Raw genomic sequence first — 23,237 nt, forward strand, 5'->3', positions numbered from 1 at the left:
GCATTTTGGATAGGATATATTTGAAAATCAGGAGGGTTTGTTAATACGAGGTCACCCCCTGGTGCTGTCAAAGCAATTAGAATCAATGCCAGTGGGTTTCTCCAAATAAATTGATGGATTAGGGACACAGTAGTGATTGAACCACCGGAGGGCATTCAAATCCCACACACAACAATGTGGAAATTTCACTTTCAACATTTGGCTGTTAGTGGGCAAGTGGCAAAAAATTGCTAACATTTTCTCAAATATTTTGTTTTCTTCATTCATTGAAAATGATTGTTGCTGCTGATAATGATATCTGTTGTGCATCACTAATAGATCCTGAAATGCATCTGTAGGATGGGAGTCATATATTTAGCATGAGCAACGCACACATAATACTGGAGGAACTAAGGAGTGCAGGCAGCATCTATAGAGAAGAACGAACAATGATATGAGCCAGGACCTTTCATTAGTCCTGATGAAGGATCTCCTGCCAAAATGTTGACTGTTTATTCCTCTCCATAGATGCTGCCTTGCCTGCTGATGGCCCAAAACATCAACATGTGTGTGTGTGTGTGTGTTGCTCTGAATTTCCTGTGTCTGCCAAATCTCTCACGTTCACATGTAGGGCAACCTAGGTAAGGTCAGGAAATTTCCTTCAGCAAAGGGTATCTTACAAACCAATCTCCCCTCTACTGACTCCATCTAACCTTCCCACCATCTCGGGAAAGCAGCTAACATGATTAAGGACCCCTCCCACCCCAGTCCTTCTCTCCTCTCTTCCATTGGTCAGAAGATATCAAAGCTTGAGCAAACAAGCCGGCAGACTCGAGGACAGTTTCTGTCTCACTGTTAACAGTCATTCTGTAGACCCCTCATATAAAGGATGAACTTTTGATCTCCCAATCTACCGCAAAAAGGCCCTTGCACTTCTTTTGTCTATGTGCTTTGTGTTTTCTCTGTAGCTGGAACAGTATATTTTGCATTGTGTTTTTTTTTTGCTACCTCAATGTGTTTACATGGAATAGAATAGAACTTTGTTGTCATTGCTAAAAACAATGAGATTATGGTGCTACTCTAGTTTGTGCAAAAACAATTATTTACAATGCAAACAGGAATTCTGCAGATGCTGGAAATTCAAGCAACACACATCAAAGTTGCTGGTGAACGCAGCAGGCCAGGCAGCATCTGTAGGAAGAGGTGCAGTCGACGTTTCAGGCCGAGACCTTCGTCAGGGTCATGTGGTATGTGGTATGTGGTATGGAGTAGTTAAAAAAAAATAATATTGCTCTGTAACAGTCCATTACACTCAGAGGCCATTGGCAAACCAGGGTGTAGCATTATTCAGCTGTTTGGTGATGTTCATCCCCAGAAACGTGAAGCTGGAGACCCTTTTGCATTACCTGACCATTTATGAATAGTGGAGCTTGGTTCGGACATCTTGCCTTCCTGATGTATGGCATGATGTGTCTGCTTGGCACACAGAACAAGGGCTTTACACTGTGTCTCAGTACATGGAAGACAGGAAAATGGAGGACTATGTGGGAGGGAAGGGGTAGATTGATCTTGGGGTAGGTTAAAATGTTTGCACAACATCATGGGGCCTATGTACCAATAGAATAAACCAATAATAATAACGAAAAATATACATAATACATAATAAAAGACAAACAAATTCAAGATGATAAATGTAGAAAATGCCAAGAAAAAAACAGAAACAATCCAACACATTACAGGATCCTGTAGCAGTTTAACACAATCTGATTACTTACACAGGCACAATCAAGTGGTAAATATCATTCACCAAAATCTTGCTTTAAAATACAAACTCATAAAAGAAATCATGCCTTACTATAAATCAAGCCTGATCCAGTTTTAGAGTCAGAATCCCACACATTATATGACAGCTGATTTGTCATTACAGATAGGACAATTCATAATAACCGTACCAATATAGCAATATAGGATAAACCAGCAAGAGCAACTTACTTGTCCCGATAGTAATATTTACAAGTGGTGTCATCCCAAAGGCACTTCACAATAGCATGAAACAAGTTGGGCCACACAGCAATATCAATGTGAATCTTCAGAAAGCCAAAATACTAAACATAGCCAGAATAGTGTGAAAGTTCCTAGCAATTGAGAAACGAACATGCTTGGCGATGTCCGCACCTCAGGTTTCACCAGCTTGAGCTGAGAAAAAATAAGTAATAATAATAAACCAATAACAGTGAACTATTTGGGTTTTACAACATTCGAGTATTTTCACAATTTATCGCTGAGGAGATTAGCCTGTGTAAAAGGTTATGAATTTATCAAAGTATTTGAATTTGAATTTCACTGCTATGATGAGGTTCAAACTGATACACTTGGATCAGTAGTCAGGAATTTCAATTGCTGTCTCATCAGCACTACCACTACACTCTCACCGCTACCTCTAATTTACTGAAGGGAAGCATCAGGTTACTTGGTTCATTCTTAATGACCAACAAAGTGACCACTGTGTTAGGAATGAGGGGAGATTTGATAGAGGTATTCACAATTACTCACAATAGTTGGATGGATCAGCAAGGGAGATGAGGCTGAGTACAGGGCTACAGTGGGAAACTTTGTCACATGGTGTGAGCAGAATTATTTGCAGCTTAATGTGAAAAAGGCTAAGGAGCTGGTGGTAGACCTGAGGAGAGCTAAGGTACCGGTGACCCCTGTTTCCATCCAGGGGGTCAGTGTGGACATGGTGGAGGATTACAAATACCTGGGGATACGAATTGACAATAAACTGGACTGGTCAAAGAACACTAAGGCTGTCTACAAGAAGGGTCAGAGCCGTCTCTATTTCCTGAGGATACTGAGGTCCTTTAACATCTACCGGACAATGCTGAGGATGTTCTACGAGTCTGTGGTGGCCAGTGCTATCATGTTTGCTGTTGTGTGCTGGGGCAGCCGGCTGAGGGTGGCAGACACCGACAGAATCAACAAACTCATTCGTAAGGCCAGTGATGTTGTGGGGATAGAACTGGACTCTGACGGTGGTGTCTGAAAAGAGGATGCTGTCTAAGTTGCATGCCATCTTGGACAATGTCTCCCATCCACTACATAATGTACTGGGTGGGCACAGGAGTACATTCAGCCAGAGACTCATTCCACCGAGATGCAACACAGAGCGTCATAGGAAGTCATTCCTGCCTGTGGCCATCAAACTTTACAACTCTTCCCTTGGAGGGTCAGACACCCTGAGCCAATAGGCTGGTCCTGGACTTATTTCATAATTTACTGGCATAATTTACATATTACTATTTAACTATTTATGGTTCTATTACTATTTATTATTTATGGTGCAACTGTAACGAAAACCAATTTCCCCCGGGATCAATAAAGTATGACTATGACTATTAGGAGGGGCATAAATAGGGTAAATGCCAGCTGGCATTTTCCACTAAGGCCAGGTGAAAGGTGAACCTTTAAAGGGAATATGAGGGAGAACTTCACTCAGAGGGTGGTACAAGGTGCCAGTGGAAGTGATGGATGCAGGTTTGACTGCAATGTTTACTAGAAATTTGGGCAGGTACATGAATGGAATGTGTATGGAGGGCAATGGTCCAGGTGTAGGCAGATTAATGGTTCAGCATGAACTAGATGTACCAAAGGGCCTGCTTCTGTGCTATAGAGCTCTATGACTCTATGACTCCATGTTGGAGCTTGCCAACAATTTGTGAGTTCACTGCTCTGGCTAAAGAGCTCAACACATCCAATAATGGAAACTAAAAACAAACATTTTAAAACTAACTTTATAAACATTCAAGTTTTGATGTATCAGGATTGTTATGTCCAGGAGCACACACAAAATGCTGGAGGAACTCAGCACGTCATTTGTACCGGTGTCTGTAAGGAGTTTGTACATTCTTCCCATGACTGTGTGGGTTTCTCCGGGTGCTCCAGTTTCCTCCCATATTCTAAAGACGTACGGTTAGGGTTGGTGAGTTGTGAGCGTGCTAGGATGATGCTGGAAGCGTGGCGACACTTGCCTTGCCCAGCACAATCATCGCTGATTTGATTCAACACAAACAATGCATTTCACTGTATGATTCAACATTTCAACGTACGTGTGATAAATAAAGCAAATCTTTATTCTTTCTTTGCTTCTTTCTCTCTGTCTTTTCCCCTCTTTCTTTCTCTCTCTGTCTGTCTTTCTTATGTGTTGCTCAAGATTTCCAGCCTCTGCAGAATCTCTTGTGTCTTGTTACGTCCAGGCACTATAGAAGCTGAGTTAACTTTGTCAGAGTTAGAAATCTGAAGTTCTCACAGTTACAACTCACTGTGTTCTAAAAATTCAGTCACACCTCACTCAACAGATTTCATTCTGAAAATTCAACATTCAGCAAATGAATTTCAAGGTAATATATGGTGACATATTCTGTACGTGCTTTGATAATAAATTTATTTTGAATTTGACTTTGTCTTCAACAACAAATACCAATTTCAAATTTTTTAGCAATTTTGAGAAGAGTGTACAATAACTGTTTAGTGATTTCAAAATGATTTGAACTACCAGTGCAATCTTTGGAACACTATGAGTGGATCTTATTTCATCAGACTGATATTTCATTGTAACTTATTAACCAAAGTGAATTTTAACAGTTGAGAACCCACAGTTGTGGATCTAAATTTGTCTTTTTTTCTCTTTTCTACACCAGGGTAGCGTTTTGTTCCTGGGTCATCTCCAATATTCTCTTTTCCATGTCAACAATTGTGTATGGAGGGTACATGACCCTGGTTACGTCTGCATTCATGATGTTTGGAGTCATTGCATTTGCCACCACCCGCAATGTTCCTCCATGCCTCATTCATTTTGGCCCAGCAACTTTAAAGACCAGTCTGAGTGTTTCTTTCTGGTTGACATTGGCAACTGGTGAGCAGTGCAATTCCATTTTGTAATATCAAATGCAAGTAATACATAAAGTCAATGTCAAGTTTATTGTCATATGGACAAGTACATGTAGGCATGGGTGCAATGAAAGATTTACTTGCAGCAATATCACAGACATATGCAGTCATATAAGCAACATTCAGAAGAAAAATGTAAATTAAATGTAAATAATATGCCATTTTTACCAGAAAGGAAACAATTAGAACAAAATTAGTCTGCTGTAGTACAAAGCAGTCAAAGTGGTCATAATGTTGCTAAAATGAGGTAGTCGTAGCAATTGTGTTGACAAGAATAGCACTGGGTTGATCTTAAGAAAGAAAGAGATTAATCTGCGCCAAATCAGGTGTTCTGGATCAGGGCAATTCACCAAGGCTTCCCACCAAGCATGTGTACGAAGAACATTGTCAGAAACAGAATCTGATTTATTAATCAATGACATAAAACACAAGGCATTAACAAGGCATTTTGCACACAGGGGGACACATGCCTCTCACTGGATGCATTTGTTTTCCGCACCATTTTCTATAAAGTCCAGAGTCTGCTGTTCATGGAATTCCCAAATCAGCAGTTTCTGAGATACTCAAACCACCCCATGTGGCACAGAGAATCATCCCACGGTCAAAATCATTTATATCATGCTTGTTCCCCATTCTGATGTTTGGTCTGAACAACAAATGAACCTCTTGACCATGTCTGCACGTGTTGCTACCACATGATTGGCTGATTAGCTACTTGTATTGAGTTACTGCCACGTGACTGGCTGATTAGACATTTCCATTAATGAGCAGGTGTACAGGTGTACCTAATAAAGTCATTACAGGGTGTAGACAATTAAATGATTCATGCAAAATGAGAGAAAAATAGAAATCTAATAGTGGAAGGGAAGAAGCTGTTCCTAAAACGTTGAGCGTGTGCCTTCAGATTCCTTCCTGATGGCAATGACAAGAGGGCATGATTTTTATATATTGGCCTTCTATATATTGACGAGACCCGACGCAGACTGGGAGACTGGTTCGCTGAACACCTATGCTCTGTCCGCCAGAGAAAGCAGGATCTCCCAGTGGCCACACATTTTAATTCCACGTCCCATTCTCATTCTGATATGTCAATCCATGGCCTCCTCTACTGTCAAGATGAAGCCATACTCAGGTTAGAGGAACAACACCTTATATTCCGTCTGGGTAGCCTCCAACCTGATGGCATGAACACTGATTTCTCTAACTTCCGTTAATGCCCCTCCTCCCCTCTTTACCCCATCCCTTATTTATTTATTTATTTATTTCCAATCTTTTTCTTTCTCTCTGTCTGTCCCTCTCACTATAACTCCTTGCCTGCTCTCCTCCCTCCAGGCTCCCCTCCCCACTTCTCTCTCTCCCCAGGCTTCCCGTCCCATGATCCTCTCCCTTCTCCAGCCTCGTATCCCTTTTGCCAATCATCTGTCCAGCTCTTGGCTCCATCCCTCCCCCTCCTGTCTTCTCCTATCATTTCGGATCTCTCCCTCCCCCTCCCACTTTCAAATCTCTTACTATCTCTTCTTTCAGTTCATCCTGACGAAGGGTCTCGGCCTGAAACGCCGACTGTACCTCTTCCTAGAGATGCTGCCTGACCTGCTGCGTTCCAGCGGCATTTTGTCTGTGTTGCTTGAATTTCCAGCATCTGCAAATTTCCTCGTGTTTATGATTTTTTCCTGATCGTGTGCATTGGTGCCTCCAGTCAAGCAACCAGTCAGAATGCTTTGCACTGTACAAAGGGGTGTCCTAACCAGATCTGTAACTGCACAGTAAGGTGCAGGCTGAGAGACTTCGTGTATGCTTTGCCCAATGAATGTAGGTTCAGGAGGCGGGGGGGGGGAGATGTCACTGGCAGGCATTCAGTCAGATTGACAACGTGGAAGTTGAAGTGATCTTACTTTCCTACATTCCATTCACTTTGCGGAGGGGCTGTGGGTAAATCTGTCTGTGCCATAATATTTTCTGTGGAGGTCAACTAAATAACTGGTTCCTTCTCTTTAATATAGCTTTGCTGTGCTTCATTCTCGGAGTACTTGTGATAGTTATGCATCACTTCATCCCAGAGAAAGTGAGGGCATTCTTCATGCTGAATGGAGAAGATGATGATATGGATGAAGTGAGCAGTGGCATCATTAATCAATACTTCGTCGATAATTATGCAGACTCTATCTGTTTAAAGGTGAGTTAAAAAGGAGTTCCTGATAGAAACATTATTCTGCCTGGTTTAGAGGCTACAGGCTATAAGTTTGGATGGACTTGGCTGAATTATTTTCTCTGCAGCATTGGAGGGTGAGACAAGACCTGATAGAAGTTTATAAAATTATGAGAGATATCGATAGGCAGACAAAACAGTACAGCACAGAAATGGGCTTTTAATGTCTGTGACAACCGTGATCCCAAATTCCACTAAAGCTCTGCCTGCTCCTGAACCATCTCTCTCCATTCCCTGCATATCTATATGCCTGTCTACTGTAATTGCCCCTTAGAGAACAACTTCACCCACTACCATCCGTGCTAGTCTGTTCTAAGAACCTTCCATTCTCTATGGTAAAAATGTATTTACCCCCACACATCTCCTTTAGTCTTTCCCCTTCTCAACAAAAACTCATGCCCTGTTTTTGATGTTTCTATCTTGGGAGAAAGATTTTGACTGTCCAGTCTATCTATACCTCTAATAACCTTATCAACTTTTATCAGATCTTGCCACGCCCTCTGATGCTCCAGAGAAAAACTCAACCAAGATCTGTCCAAACTTCTAGACTGTAGCCTCTAATCCAAGTCTGTCCAACCTCTCCTTGTAGACCATACCCTCTAAATCAGGCAGAATCATGGCAAACCTCTTCTGCACCCTCTCCAAGGCCTCCACACCTTTCCTGGCACTGGGGTGACAAGGAATGCACACAATACTCCCAAGTGTGGCCTAGCCACAGCTTTATATAACTGCAATATGACTCTGACTTTTAAATTAGATCCGATTAGATTATGAGGACCGCAGTCCTCTTTTATTGTCATTTAGTAATGCATGCATTAAGAAATGATGCAATGTTCCTCCAGAATAATATCACAGAAACACAAGACAAACAAAGACTGAAAAACTGACAAAAACCACATAATTATAACATATAGTTAGAACAGTGCAAAGCAATACCATAATTTGATAAAGAACAGACCATGGGCACGGTAAAAAAAAAAGTCTCAAAGTCTCTGGAAAGTCCCATCATCTCACGCAGACGGTAGAAGGAAGAAAAACTGTCCCTGCCATGAGCTTCCAGCGCTGCAAACTTGCCAATGCAGCACCCTGGAAGCACCCGACCACAGCCGACTCTTGAGTCCATCCGAAAACTTCGAGCCTCCGACCAGCCCTCCGACACCGAGCACTGAGCATCATCTCTGCCGAGCGCTTCGACCCCGGTCCCAGCAACAGGCAATAGGCAAAGCCAAGGATTTGGGGGGCCTTCCCCTCCGGAGATTCTTGATCGCACAGTAGCAGCGGCAGCGAAGCAGGCATTTCAGAAGTTTCTCCAGATGTTCCTCCGTGCTTCTCACATCTGTCTCCATCAAATCAGGATTGTGCACGGTACCTACTTACAAATACGATATCATTTCGGAGCGGCCGCGCGCGCTGCGTCGTGCCGCCATCTTCTCCTCCCCTCCTGATTCGAAGCAACATACATAAACAATGCTGGAGGAACTCAGCAAATCAGGGAGCACCTATGGAAAAGAGTAAACAGCCGAGTTTCTGGCCAAGACCCTGGTTCAGGACTGGAAAGGAAGGGGAATACATTCTAAGCCCTGACTGATGAAGGCGAGCATGCCATGTGTTGCCTTTACCACCCTCTCTTTCAGGAAGCAATAGGCTTACTGTACATCCCAGGATCATCCTGCACATCAGTGATCTTGCTGTTTGCTGTGTACCTTCTTCTCACGTTCGACCTCCCATTACTGAACACACAATATCCCTCTTTGTCTCCCAATAAGTTATCTTTGTTCCCAAAGTGAGACTCGATGCAAGCTCCTCATCCTTCAAGTGTGACAGTATAGTTCATCCTACCCTGTGGCTGGTTGAAAGGGGCGGCTGACCAAGACGATGAATAGTTGAATCGATAGCACTCCCTGATCTTTGCGAAGAAAGCTGCCAGAGGCTGTACTCTCTGCAAAATGTTCTGTGGCAACCCAGTATTGGAGCACTATGGCACAGGAACAGGGCCTTCGAGTCCATGCTGAATGCTTATTCTGACTCATCCAAAGTACTCAAAACTCTTTGCTTTCACTATTCTTCACTTTAAGCAGATGTTTAAATTTGTTCCGTGTTTCTTTAAAAGGGCTCTGTCCATGGCCTATACCCATCTCTCTCTCACTGTCTCCCTCCCTCTGAGTGCCCCTTCCCCACTGCCCCTTTCCATTTTGATTGAAAGCAGGAAGTGCTGTCATTGGGTGCAGGTCAGTCAGCATCTGTGGTGGGGGGGGGAGGCATTTAGAACATAGAACACAGAAAACCTACAGCACAATACAGGCCCTTCGGCCCACATTGCTGTGCCGAACATGTACTTACTTTAGAAATTACCTTGGGTTACCCATAGCCCTCTATTTTTCTGAGCTCCATGTACCTATCCAGGAGTCTCTTAAAAGACCCTATTGTATCCACCACCACCACCATTGCCGGCAGCCCATTCCACACACTCACCACTCTCTGTGTAAAAAAACTTACCCCTGACATCTCCTCTGTTTCCAAGCACCTTAAAACTGTGCCTTCTCGTGTTAACCATTTTAGCCCTGGGAAAAAGCCTCTGACTATCCACACGATCAATGCCTCTCATTATCTTGTACACCTCTGTCAGGTCACCTCTCATTCTCCGCCGCTGCAAGGAGAAAAGACCGAGTTCACTCAACCTATTCTCATAAGGCATGCTCCCCAAACCAGGCAACATCCTTGTAAATCTCCTCTGCACCCTTTCTATAGCTTCCACATCCTTCCTGTAGTGAGGTGACCAGAATTGAGCACATTACTCCAAGTGGGGTCTGACCGGGGTCCTATATAGCTGTAACATTACCTCTCGGCTCCTAAACTCAATCCCACAATTAATGAAGGCCAATACACCGTATGCCTTCTTAACCACAGAGTCAACCTGCACAGCAGCTTTGAGTGTCCTATGGACTCAGACCCCAAGATCCCTCTGATCCTCCACACTGCCAAGGTCTTACCATTAATACTGTATTCTGCCATCATATTTGACCTGTAAAATGAACCACTTCACACGTATCTGGGTTGAACTCCATCTGTTATTTCTCAGCCCAGTTTTGCATCCTATAGTTTGGGACATTTTGGTAGTGTTTGAGGAAGGAACATCTGCCAGACTGTGGAAAGACTGGTGTTCTCCTTGGCATCCTAACTCCACAGATTTTGTATATCAGATGAGTGTTTGCTTGAACATTTAGAGTCATAGAACACTACAGCATGGAAACAGGACCTTCGGCCAATCTAGTCCATGCCAAACCATCAGTCTGCCTAGTCCCATCGACCTGCACCCAGACCATAGCCCTTCATACCCTGCTATCCAGGTACCAGTCAAAACTCCTCTTAGATCAGGGGTTCCCAAAGGTTTTTTTTGCCATGAGCCAATACCATTAAGCAAGGGGTCCACGGACCGCAGCTTGGGAAGCCTTGTTTTAGACATTGAAATTGACTCCCCCATCCACCACTTGCCCTGGCAGCTCGTTCCACACTCTCACCACTCTGTGTGTGAAGAAGTTCCCCTTCATGTTCTCCTTAAGCATTTCACCTTTCACCCTTAACCCATGGCTTCTAGTTCTAGTTGAATCTAACCTAAGTGGATAAAACCTGCTTGAATTTGCCCTAAAACCCTGCATGTACTCTCCGTGGAGTTGACGTATTATTGATGTGAATATCAGCCCTTGCCCTTCCACCATTTCCAAATGGTGGAAATGACTACACACTGTCTTTCCATCTGCTTGGAGCCAGATCTTTCATATTCAAATTCAAGGTTTATTGTCGTTCAACTGTATACACATATATCGTGGAACAACGCAAGGTCCACAACATAACCCCTATAACTTACACACACCCACCAACAATTTTTCAGAATGTGAAAGCTCTTCTGTCTGGAAGTCAAGGGAACACCATTGATAGAAAATCTCCTTCCAATCTATACTTGAAAATATGTCATTGTTCCTTCAGTGTCAATGGGTCTAAACCCTCCTGCTCCTTCTTGAATGTGGACTGTCATGGGGTTAAAGGACATTGTATGTGTGTGAGTGGGTGGAACGGAGAACTGGGGCATTTTGCTGTTGTTATTTTGTTACTTGCTGTGTTCTGTGTTATTCTGGCGATCATTTGTGGTTATGCTATGTTGGCGCCAGAACCTGTGGCGACAGTTACGGGCTGCTCTTTGCAAAGAACTTGCTTGTTTGTTTGTTTACTTATTTATTGAGATTCAGCACAGAGTAGGACATTCCAGCCCTTCAAGCCATTCTGCTCAGCAATCCTCCAATATAACGCTGGCCTAATCAAAGGACAATTTACATGATTAATTAAATTAACCTCCCATCTGGTATGTCTTTGGACTGTGACAGGAAACATGAGAACGCAAAGGAAACCAGCGCAGTCACGGGGAGAACGTACAAACTCTTTACAGGCAGCAGCGAGAACTGAACCTGGGTCGCCTGCACTGTAAAGTGTTGTACTAACCACTCCACTACTGTGCTGCCTCTATTCTCCAGGAAGACCGCAGCAGCTCGAGAAGGTGACTCATGCCCACTTTCTCAAGGGTATCTATAAAGATTGGAAATGCACTGATACCTACACCGTATTAAAAAGAATGAAAGGTCCTCCAAATCCCATTGTGACACTTCCCTTTCATTGCCTCTGAGACAAATTTAAAAGCCCAGCTCACTGATGAGCCAATATCTCATTATCTCATCCCTCAGATCATAATCTCTAAAATCCCAGTACTGTACTCATATGTGTTTCACATTCAAAACTGTAAAAAGTCTTAAGTACTTATTATTTATGATCTTTGCGATTTAACTCAGTAACTGGCTGCTGGGCTGAAATTGCAAATGAGACTCATTTTATTAACCATCGTAAACTAGTCAGTCCCAAGCCAACACTGCCAGTTACTCACCCTCAACTTAAGTACGTAAGGAAACAGGAGCAGGAATCAGTCAGTCAGCCACTCAAGTCTGCCCGCCATTCAAAAAGATCAGTAAGATCATGTTTGATCTGCCCCAGGATCCATCTCCTCATGTGTACCAGTTCACCACAGCCCTCAATTCCCCTGCCCTTCAGCAAATTGGTTATGGTTATGTTGGAGGAGAAGATGGCGGCACGACGCAGCTTACGCGGCCACTCTGGTGAATGATATCTGTAGGGTGCTGTGCACAATCCTGATTTGATGGAGACAGATGTGAGAGAACAGAGGAACATCTGGAGAAATTTCTGAAATGCCTTTTTCGCTGCCGCTGTTAATGTGTGATCCAGAATCTCCGGGGGGAAGGCCCCGGATCCTTGGCTTTGCTTGTCGCTCGGCGGCCGGGATGGAGTTGAAGCGCTCGGCAGAAATAGTGCTCAGCGCTCGGTGTCGAAGGGCTGGTCGGAGGCTCGAAGTTTTTGGATGGACTCAGAGTCAGCTGTGGTCGGGTGCTTCCAATGCATTGACAGTTGTCGGTGCCAGGAGGTTTATGGCAGGGAGAGTTTCTCCCTTTTGCGGCCTGCTATCGGAACTATCAGGAGTTGATTGGAACTTTGAGACTCTTTTTTACCGTTCCCATGGTCTGCTCTTTATCAAATTACGGTATTGCTTTGCACTGCTGTAACTATATGTTATAATTATGTGGTTTTGTCAGTGTTAGTCTTTGGTTTGTCTTTTTTTGTGATATCACTCTGGAGGAACATTGTATCATTTTTTAATGCATGCATTTCTAAATGACAATAAACGAGGACTGAGTGTCCTCATAATCTAAATACCCACAATGATCCTGAATCCACAATCTGCTGGGGTAAAGAATTCCAGACATTCACTAGCCTCTGTGAGAAATTCCAGTCTACCTTTGTTTTAAGTGTTAACTTCCTAATCTTCTATAAGGTTAAAATCATTTTTAAAGATTTAAATGAAACATACAGTGAAGTGAGTCGTTTGAGTCAAATCAAATTAGCAAGGATAGTGCTGAGCAGACCCATAGGTGTTGGCAGTTATTGGCATGGCTGATTGCTAGGAGGTAGCGAGTGGAAATAAAAGGGTCCCTTTATGGTTGGCTGCCAGTGGTTGGTGTTGGGACTGCTTTTAATTTTATGCTGTATATCAGTGATTTGGATAATGGAATAGATAGCTTCATTGCCAAGTTTGCAGATGATACAAAGATTGATGGGGGTAGGTAGTGTTGAGGAAACAGGTAAGCTGCAGAAGGACTTAGATATTTTAGGAGAATGGGCAAGAAATTGGCGAATGAAATACAATGTTGGAAAATGCATGGTTTGGCACTTTGGTAGTAAAAATAAAGGTGCAGACTATTTTCTAAATAGGGAGAAAATCCAAAAATCTGGGATGCAAAAGGACTTGAGAGTCCTTATGCAGAACACCCTAAAGATTAACTTGAGTCAGTTGTGAGGCAAATGCAATTTTAGCATTCATTTCAAGAAGACTTGAATACAAGAGCAGGGATGTGATACTGAGGCTTTATAGAGCAGTGGTGAAGCCTCACCTTGAGTATTGTGAACAGTTTTGGGCTCCTCATCTAAGATATGCTGGCATTGGAGAGGGTTCAGAAGAGGTTCACGAGGATGAATGCAGGAATGAAAGGGTTATCATTCGAGGAACGTTTGATAGCTCTGGGTCTGTACTCACTGGAACATAGAAAGATGAGGGGGGATCTCATTGGAACCTTGTGAATGTTGAAAGGCCTGGACAGCGTAGATATGGAAAGGATGTTTCCCATGATGAGGGAGTCTAGGACAAGAGGGCACAGCCTCAGGATAGAGTGGTGTGCATTTAATACAGAGATGCAGAGAAATTTCTTTCACCAAAGTGTGGTGAATTTGTGCAATATGTTACGATGGGCAGCTGTGAAGGCCAGGTTCTTCATTGGACATGGCATCAAAGGTTACGGGGGAGAAGGCCGGGAAGTGGGGCCGAGGAAAGGAAAAAAGGATCAGCTGTGAACAGACTTGATGGGCCAAATGGTCTATTTCTGCTCCTATGGTCTTATGGTCTTATTGCCATGCTTCCAGGTTGAACATAGCATTCTCACAACTCACCATCCCTAACCCACATAGCTTTGAAATGTTCAATAGTTCAGTAGTTTCATTTTTAATATCAGAGAATGTATATAATATACAACCTGAAATTCTTGTTCTTTGCAGACATCCTTGAAAGCAGAAGGGTACCCCAAAGAATGAGTGACACTCAAAACACTAGAAACCCAAATGCCCCCTACTCTGCCCCATACACAAGCAGGAGCAAAGCATCGACCCTCCCCTCCCTGACTTAATTCAGTAAAAAGCATCAACACCCTCCACTCACCCAGCACGCAATAGCAAAGCCCCCAAAAAAAGACCAGTATAACAAAATCACCCGACAATTTGACATACCACAGGCTCTCTCTCTTATTAGTAAAGGGGCCGAGAGATGTCCCATGAGGAAGCCCACGCGTTCACGGGTGGAACATCTAAACTCCTTACAGGCAGTGGTGGGAATCGAACCCTAATCTTTACAGCTGACTGCTGTAAAGTGTTGCATTAACTGCTATGCTACAATGCTGCTCCTCGTTTGAGGTTCTCCCACTGGTGTAAACATCTCAACATCTACCCTACTGTGGAACTTGCATGTTTTAATAACACTCCTCCTTTTCTAAAATCTTAGGAATATCCACTCAGTGGCCACTTTATTAGGTACTTCTGTATGTTTGTGGTCTTCTTCTGCAGCCCATCCACTTCAAGGTTCAATGTGTTGTAAATTCAGAGATGCTTTCCTGCACCCCAATGTTGTAATGTGAGGTTATTTGAGTTACTGTTGCCTTGAACCAGTCTGGCCATTCTCCTTGACCTCTCTCGTTAATAAGGCATTTGTGCCCAAAGAACTGCCACTCTCTGGATGTTTTTTGTTTCTCACGCTATTCTCTGTAAACTATTGTCCAGACTAGAGACTCGTGAAAATCACAGTAGATCATCAGTTTCTGAAATACTCGAACCACCCAGTCTGGCACCATTGGTCAAAGTCATTTAGATCACATTTCTTCCCTATTCTGATGTTTTATCTGAACAACAACTGAACCTCTTGACCATGTCTGCATGTTTTTATGCATTGAGTGCTGTCACATGATTAGCTAATTAGGTATTTGCATTAACAAGCAGGTATGCAGATCTACAGGTGGCCATAGAATGTATTTCTAATTCCTCTTACGAAAATTCTGAAGCTCTGCTTTCTGTTCATTCCAGGAAACAAAGTTCAGTACTGAAGACAAGAACTTGAGTGTTTAATCCTAATGATGAGCATCCATGGAACTGAGAGGTAAATGGTACACTTGTTCTAAGTGTCATCTTTTCAAGCTAACTTTACGGATTGTTTAATCAAGTCAGAGCTGAGAATTGCATTATCAGAATAAGATTATGCAAATTTTCAGACTGAAGGAACAGCAAGCACTCAACTGGTCAGGCAGCGTCTATGGAGAGAGAAAGAATTAATGGTTCAGGTCCAAGACTCTCCATCAGAGTTTTTACAAAGCATATTGGACCTGAATCTTTCACTCTATTTCTCTTCCTACAGATGCTACCTGACATTTTAGGAGTTTCCAACATTTTCTGTTTTGAATTAGATCTTGTTTTAGGCCATAAGACATAGAACATAGGAGCAGAATTAGGCAATTTGCCCATTGAATCTGTTCTACCTTTTCAGGTGGATCCAGAAAGAATTTGCATTTCTGTAGCACCTTTCCCAACTCAGAATGTTCCAAAGGGCAGGACATTTGCTAAACCATGTTGGGTTACTGTTGTAACACTGGAAATGTGGCAACCATTTTGAGCACAGCAAACTCCAGTGGCTAGCAGGGAGGTTATCTGCCTTGAAGTGTTGGTTGAGGACACTAGAAAGGCCTCCCCTGCTCGCAGTAATGGAGATATGGGACTTTTTATCTGAGAAGATCGAAGGAGAGAAGGAAGGGGAAAAGGGAAGAGCGAGCACAGGAAAGAGAGATTGCTTATGTGCCAATGTAAAACATTCTCCGCAACAACAGGAATTCTGCAGATGCTGGAAATTCAAGCAACACACATCAAAGTTGCTGGTGAACGCAGCAGGCCAGGCAGCATCTGTAGGAAGAGGTGCAGTCGACGTTTCAGGCCGAGACCCTTCGTCAGGACTAACTGAAGGAAGAGTGAGTTAGTCCTGACGAAGGGTCTCGGCCTGAAACGTCGACTGTACCTCTTCCTAGAGATGCTGCCTGGCCTGCTGCGTTCACCAGCAACTTTGATGTGTGTTGCTAAAACATTCTCCATTGCTTTGTGTCTAAACTTCCCACATGTTTGTGAAGCTTTTTTTTATATTTGTGTGTCTATATACCATATATTCTGATATTCTTTTGGAAGAAGAGGAGATTTCCACAGATCCTTCATGAAATGATCAAATGTTCAGAGGAATTCTGTCCTTTCAGTATTCTGTGTCAGGAAGAGAAAAAAAGGATATAAAGATGTTGGATACGAGAGAGAAGCAGCATAGAAGTGAATGGGTCTTTTTCTGGATGAAGGTCTGTGACTTGTGGTATGCCGCAGGGATTTGTACTGGAATCTCTGTTGTTTGTCAAATATACAAATGATTTGGATGAAACTTTGTTAGTGTGGGTCAATAAGTTTGCAGACCATATAAAGATCTGATGGCATTGTGAATTGCATTGAAGTTAGATAAAAGCATAAAATGGGATATAGATCAGTTGCAGAGATGTGAGGAAGAGTGGCAGATGGAGCTTAATCTGGTCCAGTCTGAGGGGCTGCTTTTTGGAAGATCCAACACAGATGGAGAGTACAGTGCTTGGTTAATGTCAGGATCCTTAACGGCATTGACGAACACAGGAATCATGGGATCCACGTACATGACTCCCTAAAAGTGGCTGCACATGTTGATGAGGTGGTACTGCACACTTCCCTCCATTAGTTGAGGCATTGCATTCGAGACTCGGGAAGATAAGTTTCCCCTTTACTAAACTCTGGCTAGGCCACATTTAGAGTGCAGAATTCAGTTCTGATCCCTTCATTATAGGAAAGATGTGGAGAGGGCGCAGAGGAGGTTTACCAGGATTCTGCTTGGAATGGAGGATCGTTGCTGTGAAGAGAAGTTAGACGAGCTAGGTCTGTTTCCTCTTCAGCGGCAGAAGCTGAAGGGAGATTTGGTAAAATTTTATAAATTTATGTGAAGTATAGACAGAATACACTGACATTGCCATGTACTAGAGAAAGGGGGAAAGTATAAAGGAGGTGTGTGAGGCAACTATTTTACTCTGAGTGGTGGGAGCCTGGAGTATGCTGCCAGGGGTGATAGTGGAGGGAGATAGCACAGGAGTATTAGATAGGCATATAAACATGCAGTAAAGGAAGGAATATTGTTGAGTGGGGAAAGGGGACTAAATTAATTTGTAATTTTTGGTTTAATTAGTTCAGCACAACATCATGGGTGGAAGGCCCATTCTAATGCTTCACTTTTCTGTGTTTTATGGCAGGTTGACTGAAAAAGTGTTCACCCCTGCATTTGCATAAATCTCCTTTTCTGTTTATTTCTAGGCTTGGCACGCAGCCCCAAGCTCGTTCAGCAATGTTAGCAGATTCATTTTGCAGAACTCAAGAATGTCATGTTGTTTTTGATTTATCAAACACAAAAGGGCCATTTCTGGGATTTTATTTGTGAACTTATAGCCAAGTATTGTTAGCAAGGACTATGCCGTCCAAAGTGAGCTCAAGTTTGAAATCCTTGGGGAAGGCTTTATAACCAGTGACTTGAAATGCAAGCAACTTTTCTGCAACATCATGTGCTTGAGTGGCTGAAAGTACGAAACTGGAAAACCTTGAATGTGCCAAAAGGAAGGAATCATTTACGTTACAATTCATTCATTGAGATGCAACTAAACTTGCCAATATGTTCATCGTATTACCCCCAGTCGGGCAATATGCCAAGGACCATGATGAACAGTACATACAGGGCAAGTGCACTTCAATTGTTGTTTTACAGTGAACGATCAGCTCGATGGTGAGAATGTGGCAGCCGACTGATCACGCAGTGAATCGATTGCACCTGCTGCAGGCGGAGGGCTCTTTCTCGTTACCACGTGGACGTTCAAGCACGCATGTCTTTCATCTCATGGGCCCCTTTCATGGCTCCTGCACTGCAAGTTGTCCAGCGAATACCATTGCTAACCTGACTCAGTAAAAACGTTTAATCATATGACTACTCTGTTGTTGTTCTTGCTGCACGCATATGCACCGTTACAATTACTGATGACCAGTGGGCACTTCTGAATCAGGAATAAACAGGCCAAAAGATTTCTTTAATCCTTGAATTAAGCATTAGCTAGGCATCTAGTGTTTGTGTTTAAATTATTTACTTTTCAGTCATTAACACTGAATTTTTCATTTACTAATTGGGTAGATGATGAGTTTACACACTTGTGCAAAGTTCTTCTGCCTGCTGTGTATTGCATTGGCTAACCAGTCTTCCATGGCAATGTCTCATTTATAACAGTAAATCCCAATATTGGCATAGCATCTAAACAGGAATGAGAACTTGTACCTCATATAACCATATAACCATATAACAATTACAGCACGGAAACAGGCCATCTCGGCCCTACTAGTCCGTGCCAAATGCTTACTCTCACCTAGTCCCACTGAGCTGCACTCAGTTCATAACCCTCCATTCCTTTCCTGTCCATATAGCTATCCAATTTTACTTTAAATGACAATATTGAGCCTGCCTTTACCACTTCTACTGGAAGCTCATTCCACACAGCTACCACTCTGAGTAAAGATGTTCCCCCTCATGTTACCCCTAAACTTTTGCCCCCCAACTCTCAACTCATGTCCTCTTGTTTGAATCTCCCCTACTGTCAATGGAAAAAGCCTATCCATGTCAACTCTATCTATCCCTCAGGGAGAATTGGTTTACAAATCAAAGGCCTTGATTTTAGTGTGTGCGTGTGAGTGTGTGTTGCAATGCCCATGCAGGACAGATGTCTGACCTTCTGTACGTATCAAGTGATGAATGTCTCTTCTTATGCTGGTTGCAAGTCTTCTTTTCTATTTATTAAATACAAGTTACTAAATAATTTAATGGACTGGTGTGCATGCTTTATCATATTTTGATGTAGCCGGCTAAGAACGTTCCAAGTCCGGTTATTGTCACTCAACCATACATATGTACGAGATGGCTTTTTAGAGCAGCTCATAGCTGAACTCAGTAGGGGATCAGCTATTCCAGTTTAGATGATGTTGTGCAATGAACTAAAATTGATTAGAGAGCTTGAGGTAAAAGAACCTTTTGGGAAAAGTGATCATGCTGTGATTGAATTCACCCTGAAATTTGAGAAGGAGAAGCTAAAGTCAGATGTATCAGTATTACAGTGGAGTAAATTACAGAGGCACAAGAGAGGAGTTGCCAAAATTTTTGGAAAAGAATACTGGCAGGGATGACGTCAGAGTGGGAATGGCGGAAATTTCTGGAAGCAATTTGGAAGGTACAGGATACATACACCCTAAAGAGGAAATATTCTAAAGCCAAGAAGACACAACCGTGGCTAATAAGAGAAGTCAAAGCCAACATAAAAGCCAAAGAGAGGGCACATAATAGAACAAAAATTAGTGGGAAGTTAGAGGATTGGGAAGATTTTTAAAAACCACAGAAGGCAATTAAAAAAGTCATTAAGAAGGTAAAGATGGGATACAAAAGTAAGCTAGCCAATAATATTAAAGAGGATACCAAAAGTTTCTTCAGACACAAAACGTGTAAAGTAGAGGAGAGAATGGATGTTGGACCGCTGGGAAACGATGCTGGGGAAGTAGTAATGGGGACAAAGAAATGTCAGACAAACTGAATTAGTCTTCACTGTGGAAGACAGCAGCAGTATGGTGGAAGTTCCAGGTGTCAGGGGTCATGAAGTATATGAAGTTACCATTGCTAGAGAGAAGGTTCTTGGGAAACTTAAAGGTCTGAAGGTAGATAAGTTACCTGTACCAGATGATGTACACCCCAGGGTTCTGAAAGAGGTGGCTGAAGAGATTGTGGAAGCATCAGTAATAATCTTTGAAGTATCACTAGATTCTGGAATGATCAGACTTCCCACCTCTCCCGGAAGTTCCAGGAGTCTCCCGCATATTAATAGTGGCTCTCTGATGCCCGCAAATTACGTACAATGTCCTGGAAATTGATTTTTTTTGAGAGCGAGCGTGAGAGAACGCGCGAGAAAGAGAGAGCAAGAAAGTAAGCTCGAGAGAGCGAGCGTGAGTGAGAGCGACCACAAGCGAGAGAGCGCGCGCAATAAAGAGCGAGAGCAAGAGCGTGAGAGTTCCAAAAAAAGTCAGAGTGGCAGAGCGTTCCAAAAAAAGAAAATATAAAATGTACGTCACCCCAGACTACACTAAAGTGCACCCCTGCGTAATAGGGGTCAAAATAATGACAGTGTTGCTCGCTGCACTGTTTGTAACAGTGACTTTTCTATTGCCCATGGGGGGTTAAGACTGTAAAAGACATGTTGAGGTGAGTTTAACAGGTGTCATTTGTTCATTAGCATAGCTAACGTTATTTAAACTAGCTGGCCAGCTGCTAAGGAGCTACTCTACTGCAGACATCCCACCTCTCCCGGGGGTATCCCGCAAATTGATGGTGCTACCTCCCTGAAATGAGTTTTTGCAGGGTGGGATGTCTGGGAATAGTTCCAGAATGGAAAATTGCAAATGTCACTCCATTCTTCAAGGATGGAGAGAGGCAGAGAAAGGAAACTATAGGCCAGTTAGTCTGACATAGTGGTTGGGAAGATGTTGGAATCGATTATTAAGGATGAGGTCACAGGGTACTTGGAGGCACGTAATAAAAAAGGCCATAGTCAGCATGGTATCCTCAAGGGAAAATCTTGTCAGACAAATCTGTTGGAATTCTTTGAAGAAATGACATGCAGGATACACAGAGGAAAATTGGTTGATGTTGTGTACTTGGATTTTCAGAAGGCCTTTGACAAGGTGCCATACATGAGGCTGCTTAACAAGCCAGGAGCCCATGGTTTTCCAGGCTGATTGGCAGAAGGCAAAGATGGGGAATAAAGGGAGCCTTTTCTGGTTGGCTGCGGATGACTAGTGGTGTTTCACAGGGGTCTGTGTTGGGGCTGTTTTTTTTATGTTATATGTTAATGGTTTGGATGATGAAATTGATGGCTTTGTTGCAAAGTTTGTAGGCAATATGAAGAATGGTAGATGGGCAGGTAGTTTTGAGGAAGTAGAGAGGCTGCAGCAGGACTTAGTAGGATTAGGAGAATGGGCAAAGAAGTGCCAGATGGAATACAATATCAGGAATTGTATGGTCATGCACTTTGGTAGAAGAAACAAAATGATTGACTATTTTCTAAATGGAGTGAAAATACAAAAAAAAACCTGAGGTGCAAAGGGACTTGGGAGTCCTTGTGCAGGATTCCCTAAAGGTTAATTTGCAGGTTGAGTCTGTGGTGAGGAAGGTAAATGTGATGTTAGCATTCATTTCAAGAGGACTAGAAAATAAAAACAAGGATGTAATGTTGAAACTTTATAAAACACTGATGAGGCCTCACTTGGAGTATCGTGAGCAGTTTTGGGCCCCTTATCTTAAAAGGATGTTCTGTAACTAGAGAGGGTTCCAAGGAGGTTCATGAAAATTATTCCAGGAATTGAATGGCTTGTCATATGAAGAATGTTTGATGACTCTGGGCCTGTACGCACTAGAATTCAGAAGAATGAGTGGTGACCTCATTCAAAACCTATCGAATGGTGAAAGGCCTTGATAGAGTGGATGTGGAGAGGATGTTTCCTTTGGTGGGAGAATCTCAGACCAGAGGACACAGCCTCAGAATAGAGAGGTGTCCTTTCAGAATGTAGATGAGGAGAAATTGTTTTAGCCAGAGAGTGGTGAATCTGTGGAATTCACTGCCACATGAATCTGTAGAGGCCGAGTCTTTATGTATATTTAAGCTATAGGAAGGATTGGACAGGCTGGGACTTTATCCCTTGAAGTGCAGGAGACTGAGAAGTAATCTTATTCATTACATTATTGCCTGTTACACCACTGGTGTTCAGACCAGCAACGAAGGTCCTCCATCTCCATCTGTCCTTAGCCATCTTCTCTATTGTGTCACAGATGTGGTTCAGGGTCCTCATTTCTTCATCTGTGGTATAGCACCAAGTTGTCTTTGGTGTCCCATGTATAGATGGGTATAAAATCGCAAGGGGCATAAATAGGGTGAGCACACACACATTTTTTCCTAGGAAATTAAGAAATTGAAGGCATAGGTTTAAGGTGGGAAGGGAAAGATTTAGTAGGAACTTGAGGGGAAAATATTTCACACAAAAGATGGTACTGCATGTAAATAGAATGAGCTGCCAGAGGGAGTGGTTGAGTCAGGTACAATAATAACTTCTACAAGATGTTTGGTCAGGAACATGATTAAGAATGTTTAGAAGGTCAAACACTGGCAAATGTTAGATGGGGTATCTTGGTTGGGTGGAGACCCTGTTTCTGTGCTGTGTGACTCTTATGATTCTATGACTCTAAGTTGATGTTTAAAGGATCTGCGAAGGCAGTCAAGGCACAAGGGGGATCTTGCCTCCTGTCACCTGTGTTAGTTGCATGGACCGGTTATACTCTATAAAAACATAAAATGGTTAAGACACTTGCAACCCTCTCACAGGGCTCGCATACAATCTTGGCTCGTTAGCTAACTCTCCTAACAGCCACGTGACTCAGCACCAAGGCGGCCACCTTTCGTAAACAATATATGGCTAGGGTTGGTATGATTTTGGGTTCAATTGAACAGGAAAATTAGGATGTTCCAATTAAGGAACGTTGATTGTAGCGGATGCTGTGTAAATACTGCCCCTACAAAACTATTGGTCACCAAGAAACAACAGATTGTACACTAGCGTAAAATTATAAAGAAAGCATATTTACCAATTTTTCAACTTTATCAAACAGTTAACAGGAAAAGAAAATAAAAAGAAAAGAGCCGATTATAGTTAAACCAGTTGAATGTGCGCATAAATGTTGGAGCTCGCTCCTCTAGTAATCAGATATATCGCTTTACTCACGAGC

The 23,237-nt window shown here is 42.8% G+C and overlaps 1 protein-coding gene across 1 annotated transcript in view; it reads left to right on the forward strand.

Annotated features, from left to right (window-relative positions):
• duox2 (dual oxidase 2) overlaps positions 1 to 18,180 on the forward strand; it is a 31,318-nt gene extending 13,138 nt beyond the window's left edge. The window contains exons 5-8 of the mRNA XM_063070159.1: positions 4,677 to 4,891; positions 6,927 to 7,099; positions 15,371 to 15,443; positions 17,699 to 18,180. Coding sequence (XP_062926229.1) covers positions 4,677 to 4,891; positions 6,927 to 7,099; positions 15,371 to 15,412 — 430 coding nt within the window. The 3' untranslated portion in view covers positions 15,413 to 15,443; positions 17,699 to 18,180. The remainder of the gene's footprint in view (positions 1 to 4,676; positions 4,892 to 6,926; positions 7,100 to 15,370; positions 15,444 to 17,698) is intronic.
• Positions 18,181 to 23,237: the final 5,057 nt, after the last annotated feature.

This window comes from Mobula hypostoma, chromosome 18 (genome assembly GCF_963921235.1).
Source record: "Mobula hypostoma chromosome 18, sMobHyp1.1, whole genome shotgun sequence".
In the NCBI taxonomy this organism is placed as follows: domain Eukaryota; kingdom Metazoa; phylum Chordata; class Chondrichthyes; order Myliobatiformes; family Myliobatidae; genus Mobula; species Mobula hypostoma.